This window comes from Pinus tabuliformis, chromosome 6 (genome assembly GCF_031772625.1).
Source record: "Pinus tabuliformis cultivar Carrire ecotype Pingquan chromosome 6, CPIR1, whole genome shotgun sequence".
Taxonomy (NCBI): domain Eukaryota; kingdom Viridiplantae; phylum Streptophyta; class Pinopsida; order Pinales; family Pinaceae; genus Pinus; species Pinus tabuliformis.
Window position 1 is genome coordinate 425,886,026 of NC_142292.1, and position 16,988 is coordinate 425,903,013.

The 16,988-nt window shown below is 39.7% G+C and overlaps 1 protein-coding gene across 1 annotated transcript in view; it reads right to left on the reverse strand.

The window, feature by feature from the left end:
* Positions 1-956: 956 nt before the first annotated feature.
* The window catches only part of LOC149259123 (NAD(P)-linked oxidoreductase superfamily protein), an 87,980-nt gene continuing 71,948 nt past the window's right edge, over positions 957-16,988 (reverse strand). Inside the window, exon 5 of the mRNA XM_089417556.1 lies at positions 957-1,355. Coding sequence (XP_089273682.1) covers positions 1,221-1,355 — 135 coding nt within the window. The 3' untranslated portion in view covers positions 957-1,220. The remainder of the gene's footprint in view (positions 1,356-16,988) is intronic.

Consider the following 16,988-nt stretch of genomic DNA (forward strand, 5'->3'; position numbering starts at 1 on the left):
ATGTTGTCCTATCATTTTCAACGACTGTAACTTTTGCTGCAGAAATAGAAAGAAACTATATCAATTTTTTTATTTGTGTTAACTCAATTCACTTAATTCATCATACAAAAACAAAATTTGCATTTTTATAATGTTGTCCTATCATTTTCAACGAGTGTGTAACTTTTGCTGCAGAAATAGAAAGAAACTATATCAATTTTTTTAATAGTGTTGACTCGATTCATGATAAAAAGTCAAACTCTGCTTTTTTATAACGTTTTCCTATCATTTTCAATGAGTTTACATTGTCGATCTGCACTTTTGTTGCAGAATCAAAAGGAAACCATAGCAAAATTCAAACTTTCCAGTTTGCACCATCACATACATCCGACATTTTTATATATTTATGTATTTTCTTAGATTTTGGGAGTATTTTAGCTTGTTGATCTGCAATTTTTAGTACCGAAACAGAAAGAGAATATCACCTATTTGTGACTTCTCTCAGTCAATTTTCAGTTACAGTTGTAATTTACACATTTTAGCTTGTTTCTGCAACACTGTACTTGCAGATTTCATACTTCTTTAGTGCAGAACAACATAAGCCCCCTTGTGGTTCACAAAGCCCAAACCCAAAGCAAGAGGAATCAGTTGAAGGTGACATTGAATCTTTTCTTACTGTTATCCAAACTCTTTTTTATCTTTTCAATAAATGAATTTCCAAGTGATCACATGATGCAAGAGAAAGATGACTTGAATGGAATTTATCCAATAAGACTCCAAGCAACTCTAGTTTCAATCTTGTTAAAAGTTGGTTGTAAGAACCATCATCTCCACGTCAAATGACTTGAGCACATGAAGAGATACAACATGGCAATGTTCCTGATAGCATGGGAGTTTGCAAAGTTGATGTGAAGAAGATTTTTTCCCAACATAACTTTATATGCAAACTTGGTTAAAGTTTTGGCTGGCCACAAAACTACAAAATCATGATGGATAAATTCAAAGAAAAACATATCTTGGGTCCACATAGTCCATCTATCAAAGCAATTTTCGATCAAGATAATTGAAAAGACTCATCTGCAGACAAGTTCTTTCTTGAAGGTTTTATCGAGCATTAATTATAAATTAATAGCATCACCAAGCATGTAGATTGCTACGTGAAGAAATGAACAATCTAACATTTAATGTCAAATATCATATCATAAAGCATTAAATATTTCAAACTTATACGATATAATTAGCTAATTATGACCAACGCCACTTGGCCAGCTTAGGTTCTTCGCTGGCCTAATGATAGCTTCTACTTCCTCCAGCAACTCTTGATCAATACATTGACCTTCTTCAACTTCAACAGTGGCAGCAATATTTTCTCGAACCTAAAAGAACAATTGAAGGCATCATGTCAGAAATTACAAATCAATCAAAAAGAAAATGAATCCAAAGAAATTCCACATGCTAATGGTAACCAATCAACCTTTTTATCGCATTAAACTTTTGCTTGTGAAAGAGCTTTGTTTTTTGTTAAAATTGGCAACTAGGGCCAAACTCCATATGGGTCACCTTATTTGGGGCAGCTGATATTTTTCTTGGATTCCTCTCTCCGAGAGGTGTAGGATTGATCTAAAGATCATCCGATTCCAACATGTATATATGGAGATATGAATTTATTTATATTCTTGACAATTTGTCAAGGTCAGCCAGCAAGCAAATTAGTTATTTTTACCCCCAACTTAACCTCAACGTTGTTATAAAAGGAGGAGACCTCATGGCTTCATTTCACCATCTCATCTCATCTTTCTCTCTCTTGTTTGGGTATGCATTTCTGGAGCTGCTTCTCTCACACGTGTGGAAGGATGAAGTCTGATTTTCTGTTAGGGCAGCATTGACTGAGTTTGACCGAAGTTGCAGAAGGGTTTTTGGGCAGCATTTTGGGCAGTGTTGATTCTCCTTGAGTGCGGATTGGGTTAGGCTGCCTCTCCTTGGCAGGCCGCAGTTCTGGACAGCCTTCTCAACCTCTCTTTGACCCTGCATTGACCAGCGTTGACTGTGTTAGGGTTGACTTCTGTTAATCAAAGTTTGACAGAGATTTTCAGACTGTTTTGCGCTGCTTCTCCTTGCTTTTGGAGGCCGAGTTGTTTGGGTTGATGACCAAACTGATTGGAGGTCAAATCTGACCTGTTTGACCAGATTTGACTTTGCTGGTTAGGGTTTGCTGTTGCTGTCATAAAATATCAGTTTTGTATATTTGTACTATCTCTCTCTCTCTGCTGAACTATTGAAGATTATAAAAAAAATTGATCAAGGGTTTCCCCACATTGGGGTTTGTCCCTGGCTGGTGCCACATCTTGTGTCCTCTTGTCTTGGCTTGTATTCTACTGTTTATGTTTACGTTTTATCTGCATTTTGCTGTCATGCTGATGTGATTGCTAATCTGGAAATTGACATTGAGCTAATAAGAAATTTGAAGTAAATTTCCCTTAAGCATAGAACATACCAAAATTAACACTTTTAAAAACTCTCTGAACGTGGTGTGAGCTAAAACTTTATTATTGCAGAAAAATATGCATTCTATCTAAATCCCCTAGCTCAAAAATTTGGAATTTTTTTTTTTATTTTAGTTTCAATCATCCATTGCCTATTAGTAATGGCATAATCGTCATGATGATTGGTCACATGTAGGAAGAAATAATGTGGCTCCAAGCCCTTGAAGTTTTTGCTGATGCTACTTCTGTAAAAATCAACTTTATAAAAGCATAAGATTATTCTTGTTCATTTGAATACCATCCAAGCAATATCCATGACAAGCTTCTCTAGGTGCAAAAGATAGAAAATAACGAACTTCTCAACTACCTTGGACTTCCTCCTGTAAAAGATTAACAAAGGCTAAGGAATGGTCCATGCTCTTCCAAAGGAAGAAAGCCACAATGGATGCTTGACCTACTAGATCATTAAACCCAACAAGGTGGGTCACTACTTGAAAATTACTCTGGAGTCTGTAGCACATGGCAAATTATATTTGTTCTATATGTATGCACCTAAAATTATCCTCGACTTCTTAGCCAAAATCCTTTTAGATTATTTATTGGACCTTTTAAAAAGTAAAATGAAAAAGAAAAAGGCTTTCAAGCTTGTGGCATGGCCCACCAATTCTACTCCAAGAGAAAGGAGGATTGGCTGTCCAGGAAATGTTGTTTCCTATTATAAAAGGGACAAAGCACTTCTAGGACCTCTTCCACTCATCTGAGAAGAAAAAATTATTCTTCCGATATTTCAACAATGGTAATTGCAATAAACCTTATCCATTACATTTAAACAATTTTGGTACTTAACCATAGGAATTAATGAAATCAACTCAGTGCAAAACAGTCCGATCTTTACTTGATCCTATAAACAATGATAAAGTTGGAAACTTTTGGAATACAAGGTGAAGATGGCCCAATTGTATTCTAATGGGTTTCCATCCATGGATTAAACAATCTAAGGGTGATGGAGTGTGAGTTGATAGAGTGACTTCTTCAACCTTAATGACACTATCTGGTTGCGAACTATGGACCTGTTTGGCTTCATAGATGGGACCCCAATAATTTGTGTTATTCTTTAATACCAAACCTTATTGAATTTTCCTAGCAATTTATTTTATACCCATAAAATATTTCACCCAGTAAAAATCTTTCCTGAAAACTGCTGAAAATTAATACATCGGTATTTTAACCTCACAATTTTGCAGCAGAATTAAAAACAAAAAATCAGTCACAATAACAGCAAAAATTTGCCCAACAAATTCTACTTCAATTTCCTATTACTCAGTAAAATTAGGGTTCATATACCAAGGAAAATAACCCTCAGAGAATACACAGAAAATACAGCAATTTAAAATGTGGGAATAACAACCCTTGAAAATTTCGGCTTGCTGGAAAAATTCTACCCTTGGATATTTTCAGCCCCTGAAAAGCTCAGCTCTTCCCCTTGCAATTTGCCCTCCTCATTTCCACCTATACAGCCCCATGCACAATAGAGAAATCGACCTTGTTGACCATGTACATGTCAACAGTCCAAGAAGTAGGGTATAAAGCAGCGGACAAATTTTTTCTAGTCACTGTCATCATTGTAATCCCAAATTCTGCCTTTGTAATGTAAAAATGATTCTAGTATGACGATTAAGCCATGTAATAACACCTAGGTAAGCCTATGATTTTTGTCAAAAGGTTTCACTCTAGCGAGTTTTTTAACCTCCCCAATTATGTGTGTTTGTAAACATGGATAATTGGCAGAGTTTTTCTCCCAGATATACCCCAAAGCTAGGGTGAAATTCATTGATAAGGTCTTAGGTGAGTCTTAGTGTTTATCGAGTCTATGTATTTTTCATACTAGATCATGTATCTTGTTGAAATATGTAACTAGGTTCAGACTTCATAATGTCTTATGTAATCTTGATTTTTGTATTTGATGTAAAAGAGAAAAGAAAATTTATTATTATTATTTTTATGGCATGGGTTTCATGCTCTAGGTTAAATTTGTTTTAGGTCCACCGCCCATTGTGTGCTTCTAAGATTTGCCAAGTCAAAGAGTATTTGTCATATGTAAAGACCCTATTGGGCATCATGTATCAATTCAAAGAATTTATGTAAATGTAAGTCAAATTTGTGTCATAAAGTCCCTCCAAGACCAAGGCAGCCTACAAGAGGTCAAGTCGTCCTACTGTTAAAATTGGCAACTAGGGCCAAACTCCATGTGGGTCATCTTATTCATGGCTGATAATGTTTTTACTAGATTCCTCTCGTCGAGAGGTGTAGCATTGATCTAAAGATCATCCGATTCCGATAAGTATTTATGGAGCTATGAATTTATTTTGATTATGGACTAATTGTCTAAGTCGGCCAGCAACTTATGTAGGCTCAAAAGCCCAACAGTCGCATCTATTCAACCCCAACGTTTTCATATAAATACAGAAGGTCTCCTCCTCATTTGGACACTCACATCTCAACACATCTCTCTCTCTCCTGCGCAGAAAAGAGTCTCTTCTCTCTCTTGCGCAAAAAAGGCTCTTCTCTCACACATGTGGAAGGAAGGACGCAGAATTTAGGGCTGCAACTGCAGATCAGAAGTTTGACCAGCGTTGACCATCTTTCTCTCTCTCAGAACTGTGTTGTAGGTGAACCTGACTCTCTGTGGAAGGCCGCATTTTTTGGTGAAGGAATCAAGCCGATCCGACGGTCGGTTTGCAAGATATTGTCTACCCTAGTTGAGGGCTGATCTAGGGTTTGCTACTGCTGATGTAAATCAGATTTATGTACTATTTCTCTCTACTGAATTATTGAAGATAAAAGAAGATTTGATCAAAGGGTTTCCCCATATTGGGGTTTGTCCCTGGCTAGCCGCCACATCTTGTGTCTCTTGTCTTGGCTTGTTTTCTGTCGATCGTTTAATGTTCTATCTGCACTTTACTTAATGTACATATAATTGCTAATCTGTGGATAATATTAAGAAAAAGAAGTAAACTGCTCTAAGCATAGAACATATCATGATTCATAACTTAACATGGTTTCGGAGCTGAGGTGAAGACAAAGCCCAAGCAAGAGCAAGAGCAATCACCGGAGAAGGTTGGCAAGACTATCTAAAAGAACTCATGGGGTCCTCAACACACTTCCCTGTTGAAGATAAGCTTCATGAGAAATCTGACTACCACGGATGGAACATGTCTCTCGATCTCATATTAGAAGAACAGGAAGTGTTGGACCATGTAAGAGGCGGAATTGTTGAGCCTCCATCAAATGCATCTGCTGTTGCTAGGAACAAATGGACCAAGGGGGAAGTAAAAGCTAAGAAGATCATCCGGGACTCTATCGACAAACGCTTGGTGGCCTACATCTCCAACCTGAACACCTCCAAGGAAATCTACGATAGATTGGTGAGTTTATTTAAAGTTAATGATGCAAATCAAGTCTTCTTTCTTAGAAATAAGCTGAAGGAAATTAAGAAGGGCAAAGATGAGAGTATGCAAGCATACTTCTTAAGAATCACCGAGATCAAGAACGATCTCCTATCTATTGGGGAGATTATCACTGATAGGGAAATGGCACTCACGACTCTTGGAGGATTACCATCCGAATGGTACGTGTTCAGGACTACTCTTCTCAACAATAACATAATTTCTAAATTCGAGGAATTAATGGCAAGATGCCTTCAAGAAGAAACAAGGATAGAAGAGCAAGAAACACCTAAAGGTCCTCCTGCTGCCTTTTCTTCTCATGCTAAGAAAAGAAATAATTCTGGGACTAAATCAAAAAGAAAGGTTGGACCTAAGGGTGGAAGAAAAGGACGATGTTACATTTGCAATAAAGCAGGTCACTATGCAAGGGAGTGCCCTGAGAGAAAGGACTCACACCGGGATGATGATCAAAATCCCTCTCAAGGAAATCAAAGAAATGGCAGGTCAAATGGCCGAGGTAAAAGGAGTGCTGGAAATCAAGGAAGAGGACAATCATTCAAGAAGGCAAGAAATTCCAGGTATGAATCTAACACTGTTGATAATAAGCAGGATGAATATTATCTACCAGCTGCTCTGTCTACCTCTACTCCTCCAGACTCACTGGGAAATTGGCTTATTAATAGTGGTGCCTCAAGGCACTTCACTGGTTACAAAGAAGTTCTCCATAATCTGATAGAGAAAGAAACCAACTTGGAAATTATACTGGGAGATAATATGAAATATCCTGTGAAAGTTGTAGACAATGTCTTTTTTAAATTGAATCAAGGTAATACAATCCACCTACAGGATGTATTATATGTACCTGATCTCAAAAAGAACCTGGTGTCCATTTCAGCAATGGAAGACAAAGGCTACAAGGTGGCCTTCAACGATGGCAAGGTACGTGCATGGAAAAACAATATTAAAGATGCCTTCACTCTTAGGTTTCGAGTTGATTCATTATATCAGGTCAGAGGAAGTCCCCTAGGTGTCATGTCTTGTGACACATCTATTCAGTCCGAACTATGGCATCGAAGGTTTGCTCACCTTCATTATAAAGCTCTACCTGATGTAAGAAAAATGGTGACCGGGATGCCCGAGTTCAGATTAGAGCAAGAAGGTGTATGTCCTAGATGTGCTGAAGGAAAGCTAAAAAGGGGACCATTCCCCTCAAGCCAAAGCAAGACCTCCGATATATTGCAATTAGTTCACTCAGACATATCTGGTATGATGCCTGTGAACTCCTTGGGAGGATATTCATATTACCTCACCTTTAAAGATGACTATTCTCATAAGACTTGGATATACTTCTTGAAAAAGAAGGATGAAGTGTTCTCCTGGTTTCGACACTTCAAAGCCTTGATCAAGAATCAAACCGAAAAGAAGATCAAGATCTTAAGGACTGATAATGGGACTGAATATGAATCTAATGAGTTTCATAACTTTTTTAAAGAGGCTGGCATTAAGAGGGAGACTACTACTCCATACACTCCTGAACAGAATGGTGTGGTGGAAAGGAAGAATCGTACGATTGTGGAAGTTGTCAGTGCTATGCTCCATGATCAAAGACTTCCGAAGTTTCTATGGGCCGAAGCTGCAAACACTGCCTTATACGTAAAAAACCGATGCCGCCATCAAGTATTGGGTTCCAAGACTCCTAAAGAAATGTTCACCGGTAAGAAACCTGACATATCTCATTTCAAAATTTTTGGAAGCCCTGTATACTTTCATGTGCCGAAAGAGAAAAGGAACAAATTGGGTGCATCTGGAAAGAAAGGAGTCTTCGTGGGCTATAGTGAAAATACTAAGGGCTATAGAATCTATGTAGCCGGTCAAAGGGAAGTCGTGATTAGTCATGATGTCACCTTTGACGAAGATATGGCTCTCAGCAAGGTGGACAATCTTCCTACTTTGAGGAGCTCTCAAGAAGCTGACACCAGGGAACCGAAAGAAAAGGATGATGAAACAATGCCTGATGTGGAAGAACCCATGGATCCTATCGATCCTCCTCCACCTGAGCCTTCCTCTTCTAGGAAGAGGCCTTCATGGCTTAGGGGGACACTTGAAGATGCTAAAGGACACACTGCACCCCGAGGAACCTTCCGTGAAAGTAAGAAACCAAACAGGTATCAAGGATACCTGATCATCATGAGCACGACCATACAAAATGAGCCTTCATCATTCTCAGATGCCGTCAAGCATCAAGTATGGAAGGATGCTATGACCGAAGAATATGAATCTATTATGAAGAATGATGTCTGGGAAGTAGTTCCCAGACACCTGGACAAGACAGTCGTCACCTCTAAATGGCTTTACAAGATAAAGCATGCAGCTGATGGAAGTACGGAAAAGTATAAGGCTCATTTTGTCGCTCGTGGCTTCTCCCAGAAGGAAGGTATAGACTATGATGATATATTTTCACCTGTTGCCAGATATACCACCATCCGCTCGATCATAGCCCTTGCAGCTACACAAGGATGGAATCTACATCAAATGGATGTTAAGACCGCGTTCCTGCATGGTTCGATCAAAGAAGAGGTCTATGTGGAGCAACCCAAAGGATTTGAGATTGATGATCGAAAATCTCATGTGTGCAAGTTGAAGAAGGCCCTATATGGGCTGAAGCAAGCATGCCGAGCATGGTATGAGAGGATCGATAGCTACTTGATGAAGCTGGGATTCACTAGGAGTGAAACCGATCCTAACCTTTATTTTAAGGTTGAAGAAGATGACAAACCTCTCATACTGGTGTTGTATGTTGACGACGTCTTCCTAACAGGTGCAGATCCTCTCATTCACAAATGTAAGAGGGAGTTGGCTTCTGAATTTGAAATGAAGGACCTAGGACTGATGCACTACTTCCTAGGAATTGAAGTGTGGCAAAAGCCAAGGGAAATTTTCCTATCTCAAGGAAAATATGTGGTGAAGATATTGGAAAGATTCGGTATGGTAGACTGCAAGCTTGTAACTACCCCGATGGAGCTTGACTTCAAGAAGTTAAGTGGCAACGCTGCTGGACCTGTTTTACGAAATGCCACCGAGTATCGGCAACTCGTCTCAGCATTAATGTTCTTAGTGAACTCCCGTCCAGATATATGCTTTGTAGTCAACATATGGTTGAACGTCACCACATACATTGGATTGGTGCCCAAAATCTGTTAAGATATCTTCGTGGCACAATTACATATGGGTTAAGATACACTACCGGAGATGTGAGACTACTTGGATACACTGACGCTGATTGGGCAGGCAATGTGGTGGACTGTAAGAGCACTTCCGGGTGTTGTTTCTCCTTGGGTTCTGCTTCGATATCCTGGATGAGCAGGAAGCAGAAGTCGGTGGCTTTGAGCACCGCCGAAGCAGAGTATATTGCTGCTAGCATGGCCTCCTGTGGAGCAGTCTAGCTGCGAAAGCTCTTTAGTGAGCTGTTTGGATTTACATTGGATACCACCGTGATCCTATGTGACAACCAGAGTGGGATTCATTTGTCAGAGAATCTCGTATTTCATAATCGCTCCAAGCATATCAATATTAGGTACCACTATATTCGAGATATGGTGCAGCGAGGAGCAATAAGGCTCCAACATATTGGTACATATGAAAAGGTCGCCGACATTCTGACAAAGCCCCTAGGGAAGGTCAAATTCCTGACTTTCCGAGAAAGATTTGGTGTCGTTCAAAGACCCTCTGATGAGGGTCCTGTATGATGTATTCAGCTCTGGGAGCTCCGGGGGGGCGCAGGGTACTTCTTGGAGCGACATATCACCACAGGGTGACTCACTATCCCCTGTTGGTGCACTTGGTACAAGGTAAAAGGTTCAACCTTCCCCTCTGACACCCTGTGGCGACTATGGAACAGGATGATTAGTTCTCCTGTAGGCCTGGATGATGTGTTCTCCATGGCGATTGAGGACAAGATGATTCGCTCTCCTGTGGACAAGATGATTCACTCTCCTGTGGACAGGATGATCCGCTCTCTTGTGGGACAGGATTGATTAGTTCTCTTGTGGATAGGATTGATTAGTTATCATGTCGAGGCATCCTACCCATGCAGTCTGGGACTCATGGGAAGTACCTCTCATCTGATCAATGAGCAGGGAAATGAGGATAAGGACCATAGTAGTACGGATGGACGCATCGCTGTATCTACCGTACTCTGTTAAATTTTAGGTATGCTCTATGCTTAGAGCAATTTATTTCAATTTTCACAGTTAGCTCCATATCTTTTCCAGATTAGCAATCACACATCAACATTAAAGTAAATTGCAGATAGAACATAAGCATAAATCGCAGAAGACAAGCCAAGACAAGAGGACACAAGATGTGGCGCTAGCCAGGGACAAACCCCAATGTGGGGAAACCCTTGATCAATTCTTCTTATATGTTCTTCAATAGTTCAGCAGAGAGAGAGAGAGAGATAGTACGTTTACAACAAAAGTCAACACTATGACTTATCTAGAAAAGAGCATAGATCATCTTTAAGAAGATGATACATGAGATCAGTTGAAGACATGCTTCTTCAACTAATTCTCCAAGGTGACTCCTTCACCTATTGTTGTGCTGCATCGTCATCATGTTGCACCTCACCGCGCTACACCCATCATCACTATGCTGCATCTCATCACGCTTCATTAATCATGACTATACCCATCACTGTACTGCATTATGTGCCATTGCTGCACCATGTTGCCATCCTGACCTACGTGTTGGTTACACCTTGCTTGCTTGTTGTCCCTTGCTTGCTTGTTGTCCCTAGCATGCTTGTTGTCCTTAGCATGCTTGTTGTTGCATGCTAGTTGTCCTTTGCATGCTCGCTGTAACATTGCATGGTTGGTGTATTTGCTGTGTTAGTTGTCCCTTGCATGTTGCTCTCCTTCCGAGACAGATGCTCTCGCTGTCTCGGCAGTTTCCGACAGTTCTGGCAGTTCCAGTTGTTCCCGGCAGTTCTGGCAATTCCGGCTGTTCCCATCAATTCTGGCAGTCTCGGCAGTCCCGGCATTTCCGGCTGTTCCAGCTTTTCCAGTTGTTCCGACTGTTCTGGCAGTTTCAGCTTTTCCGGCAGTTCTGGCTTTTCCGGCAGTTCCAGCTTTTCCGGCAATTTCGACAATTCCGGCTTTTCCGGCAGTTCCGGCATTTCTAGCAGTTCCGGCTTTTCCGACAATTCCGACTTTTCCGGCAATTCCGGATTTTCCGACAGTTCCGACTTTTCAGACAGTTCTGACTTTTCCGACTTTTCCGACAGTTCCAGCTTTTCCGACAGTTCCGGCTTTTCCGACAGTTCCGGCTTTCTACCCTCTAGATCAGGGCAACGTTATTCCTTACGATCTCTCCTCCTACTAAAACCCAAAGACAAGTAGAGAGAGGAAGAGATCCCAAGTGTGTCTCAAATGACTTCAAGTCCTCTCCTATTTATACTAAAACGTAGATGATGAAAAGACATGACTATTGGGCTTCCGAGCCTACATAAGATGTTGGCCGACTTGACAATTTGTCTTATAATATCAATAAATTCATAACTTCATAAATACTTATCGGAATCAGATGATCTTTAGATCAATCCTACACCTCTCGATGAAAAGGATCCAATAAAAATATCAGCTGCCATAAATAAGATGACCCACATGGAGTTTGGCCCTAGTTGCCAATTTTAACATACTCTCTATGCTTGGATGACCTTCATTGATCTGGGATCAATGATACTGGTCTGGGACCAGTGAGAGTGGTACCCACTATGACACTGACTTCGGGTCAGTAGAACACTGGTCTGGGACCAGTGGTACACACTCTGACACTGACTTCGGGTCAATGGAGGATGGTATGATACATCCTCAATCATTTCATCTTCTTCATAATTTGGACAAAGCAGAGCAGAGCAAAGCAAAACATAGCAGAGCAGAGCAAAGCAGAACATAGCAGAGCAAAACAGAGCAGAGCAGAGCAAGGGTCAAGCTATACAGGGCAGTGCATTTGATGGATGAATAGTAGCAACAGACAGACGAATTGCAGATGGAGTTCTCCCTAGTTGAGAGGGAGTGTTAAAATTCGAAACTAGGGCCAGACTCCATATGGGTCATCTTATTCATGGCTGATAATATTTTTACTAGATTCCTCTCATCGAGAGGTGTAGGATTGATCTAAAGATCATCCGATTCCGATAAGTATTTATGGAGATATGAATTTATTTTGATTATGGACTAATTGTCTAATTCAGCCAACAACTTATGTAGGCTCAGAAGCCCAGCAGTCGCATCTATTCAACCCCAACGTTTTCATATAAATACAGAAGGTCTCCTCCTCATTTGGACGCTCACATCTCATCACATCTCTCTCTCTCTTGCACAGAAAAGAGCCTCTTCTCTCTCTTGCGCAAAAAAGGCTCTTCTCTCACACATGTGGAAGGAAGGACGCAGAATTTAGGGCTGCAACTGCAGATCGGAAGTTTGACCAGCGTTGACCATCTTTCTCTCTCTCAGAACTGCATTGTAGGTGAACCTGACTCTCTGTGGAAGGCCGCATTTTTTGATGAAGGAATCAAGCCGATCTGACGGTCAGTTTGCAAGATATTGTCTGCCCTAGTTGAGGGTTGATCTAGGGTTTGTTGTCGCTGATGTAAATTAGATTTATGTACTATTTTTCTCTGCTGAATTATTGAAGATAAAAGAAGATTTGATCAAAGGGTTTCCACATATTGGGGTTTGTCCCTGGCTAGCCGCCACATCTTGTGTCTCTTGTCTTGGCTTGTTTTCTGTCGATCGTTTAATGTTCTATCTGCACTTTACTTAATGTACATGTGATTGCTAATCTGTGGATAATAATAAGAAAAAGAAGTAAACTGCCCTAAGCATAGAACATACCATAACTTAACACCTACAAAGAATAAAGTCAGCGTCATGATGACCATTCAAGCTTCAAGAAAAGAGTATATATAAAGAGCACTCGACCTCATTTGAAGATCACACACAAGAAGTTCAATCAAGCAAAGAAAAAGAGAAGACAAGGAGATAACAAGAAGAATCACAAATCTGAAATTTTGGATCAAACTCTCTCACATGTGCAAAGGAATTAAGGCATTATTCTGTGGCAACAAAGACAAAATTAGTCATCATAAAAAGTCAAAGTTTGGGTTCAAAAGGGCAATTTTAGAAGCCAAGTTATCAAGGAAGAAGAAGCAATTCAAGCGAAGGAGAGAGAAGGTCAAATTCACCTATATCTCCCACATGTGCGAATCTGCAGCGATTGCAAGAAGGCTGAAAAGTACAGACCTACAACAATGGCCGAAATTCTAAAGTGAGGTCGAAAATTTGAAGTGTTGAAGCAATTTGACTTGGGTTGACTTTGTGAAGGACAAGCTCGTCAAAGGAGAAGTTGACTTGGTCTTGGAGGGATCTTTGTCTTGGGTCTTAAGTTTTGGAATTCGTCATTTGAAGATTCTATAAGAGAAGATTTTTTGTGGGTTTTCCTCTCAAAGGAGAGGTTTTGGCACTGGCTAGCAGCCTATATCTTGTGTCATCTTGTTCCATTGATCTTCATAGTTTGGTAGTTGTTTGATGATAAGAACACAATAATAATCAAGTAAAGAAGAAGCTAATTACAAGTACATCAAGTTAAGTAAAAGAACATCACAACCAGTTATCAAAGTAAAGAGAAATCATCCTAATCTAGCTGCCATAGATTTCTCAACATGATATTAGAGTTAAGGTGACAAGAAGAGGAAGCTTGAAGATCACTCAATTAAAGAAGGATACATAAGGGCCAAATACAAGAAGAAGAGCATCAAGGAGATTTAAAGACCTTATCATCTTGAAGGAAGAAAACTCTTGGAAGAAGAAAAGAAGACCTCAAGGATCCTACCTCCATACCAAAAGGACTCCACATTTGAAGCATATTGGGAAGTTTCTAACATTCTACATTATCAACCAAAGGAAGCAAGAAGAGAAATTCATCACCATCTAAAAGAATCTAAGAAGAAAAATTCATCATCATTTTCCCTCATATTGAAGGAAAAAGCATATCTCAAATATCTTTGAAGAAGAAGAACATCTCTCCTTATATTGAAGAAGAAGCATTGTCATTCTTAAAGAAGGAAGACATTATCAAGGAAGCATCTAGTGGAAGACATCATCAAGGAGGCATCTTCATTTGACAGGTACTTTATATTTTATGTCTCAATCTACAAACCAAATGACTTCTTTTTGCAAGGAGAACAATAAACTTGGTGGGACATTGAACTACCTTGCATGGAAGAAGAGAATAGATTTAATTCTCATAGAGAATGAAGTTATTGAATATGTCAAGGGCTCAATCTCCAAACCTCCTCGAGAACAATCTCAAGCACTATCGAAGTACATGAAAGGAGAAATAAGGGCTCAAAGGATCCTTATTGAATCGATCAAGGATTCTCTCATCCCCTATGTAGCAAAGTTGAAGACATTGAAAGAAATATATGACAAGTTGGTGGAATTGTTCTCTGTAAGTACTGCAAGAGAAATAATATCATTAAGAACCGAATTATACAAGATGAAAGTATCAAGGGAAGAAGGGGTATCTTCATATCTCATGAAGGTATCTCAAATAAGAGATCAACTACAAGAACTTGGAGAAACAATGTTAGATCCAGAGATGACTATTCTTGTACTCAATGCATTACCAGATGAATGGGGCAACTTTGTATCAAGCATCTATGAAAAGAAGGAAGCCACTCCATTCAATGATCTGTGGTCATTATGTAAGATTGAAGAAATCAGATTAAAGGTGAAGAATGACGTTGGATCAAATGAACAAACTCAAGCATATGTAGCTATGACAAGCAAGAAAGGGAAGTTTGGAAAATTTGAGCCTCGAAAATGATTTCAAAAGAAAATTGACATGTCTAAGATTCAATGCTATAAATGTAATGAATATGGGCACTTCAAAAGGAATTGTCCTAAACTCAAGAAGGGCAACAAGAAAAGAAAGGAAAGAAGTGAAGCCCATGTGACCGAAGAAGTAGAAGAATTGGAAAAGAAAAAGTCAAAGAAGGAAGAAGTCAAAGATCTCTACTATTGAAGGTCTCACATACATTTAATTTATTTTTCAGCATATAGAAGTTAGCAAGTCATGGTAGGAAGCATTACAATCATGATAAGATGCAGTATAGAAGTATTGAGATGACATCATATTAGAAGTATGGAAGGATAGCCAAAGTAGCTGTTTGTATGGTCAAAGCAAGTCATCTAGCAAGATAGAAAGATAGATTATCATACATCATCATCATTAGAAAGAAGCATTTGCAGAACAAGGATCATCAAGATCCTTCATCAGAATCTTTGCTAAAAGGTTCACCGCTATTTAGAAGAAGTAAATATCACATTCCACCTAGTGCAGAACCCATAAGTTTAGAAGGATGAAGGTATGTTGACAGAGAAGTGCAGCATGACAATTTAGTTGAAGCATTTTCATCTTCAAGCAAGGAAAGGGAAGTTGCTGAAGGAAGCCTAGATGATCACATGAAGGAAGAGGTATGCATATATTTGTTAATTTTTGATAGATGGATATGGTCATGTCATCACTTAATTACAGATAGAATGGTTAGAATGCTCTATCTCATGAGCATGATTGAAAGAGAAGGGACTCTTCCTTATGAATGATACATGAAGGCATGAATACAATATGCCTTGAACTCTTCTACGTGATGACAAGATAAAATCACATTACATGCCCTCATGAAGAATATGAGGTGGTTGGCAACCATTGTTCCTATGATGAAGGATGTATTGAGATCCCAAGGAAGCAATATATGATAAAAGAAGAGTTTGAAAAGATGTACCTAGAGGCTAGAACCACTTGAGATGAGATGAGTAATCAACATCTGATAACAATTAGAAGGATTAGCTATGACATCTCCATGAAGAAGGTATGAAGACCCTGATATGTATAATAAAGAAGGAGAACCTTGATAGTAAATGTCTTGGAGATGGATCTATACAATATGCAGGATGTTGACATTACAGAAGCTGATATTATGACGAAGGGCCATCATTAAGAGGTAATTTTGATTTAATGATTCACTTTTGATTTTGAAAGCAAGCATCTGGTTGGGTTGGAACAGGGCTATCGGAAGAGGGTTGTAGAAATTCACCTACAACTAGTACACATAGACTTGGATGGAAAACTCTGGAAGGAACATGACTTGGAAAGAGGTAGTAGTATGAAGGATAGCTAAATGATGACAAAGAAGGTCACTTTCCAATGAAGAGAAGGATGACATGACTATTGGTTCAACATTATGTTTCGTTGAAGGGAAAGTGATGTAGAAGATGGTCGAAGCCCTACGAAAAAGTTTTGGAAGAAGTTGACTCCATGATGAAGAAGTTGACGCTCATCCATGATGATGCAGAAAGAGGAGCCCTACAAGCAACTGATAGTACCATGATCTCCACCAAAGAGTAGAAAGTTGTTGTTGGAAACAAGTCCCCAGTTAAGAGGGAGCTTGGGTAAATTCCTTTTATAGGAATGAGTAGATCCTCCACAATTGAGTGGGAGAGATAGACACATCATTCTTGTCTTCACAATATGTATTATGAAGAAAGAATGGAGGATTGGGTAAGCATCTGAATTTCGATACTCTTTGAGGATGAGGTAGGGCATCCAATAGCCAAGAGTAGTCGAAGAGAAAATTCCATGAGGGTGTGTAAATCCAAGATGGGAATTGTTGATTTGGGGTAGCATCGAATGTGCTCTAGGCTACGCAGAGAGACTGTGTCATCATTCTGGGCCGTAGAGAGGCAGCGCAGAGACTAAGGGAAGAAGAATCAGGCTCACGCAGAGCCACGCAGAGGCCAAGAGGGCTGAAGCAATTGGCTGGGGGAGTTGATTTGCAGGTGCCAGGATTGCGCAGAGCCAAGTGGCTCATTCCTTCAGTTGTTGGGGTATAGGAGGTTGTGGGTAATTTGCTGAGCGAAGCTAGTGGGGTACTGTGGTCAGAACAGTACCTAATGTTAGTCCTTACAATCTCCTAGGCTGAAAAGGAAATCAACAAGGGTAACCTCAAACCACTTCAGCT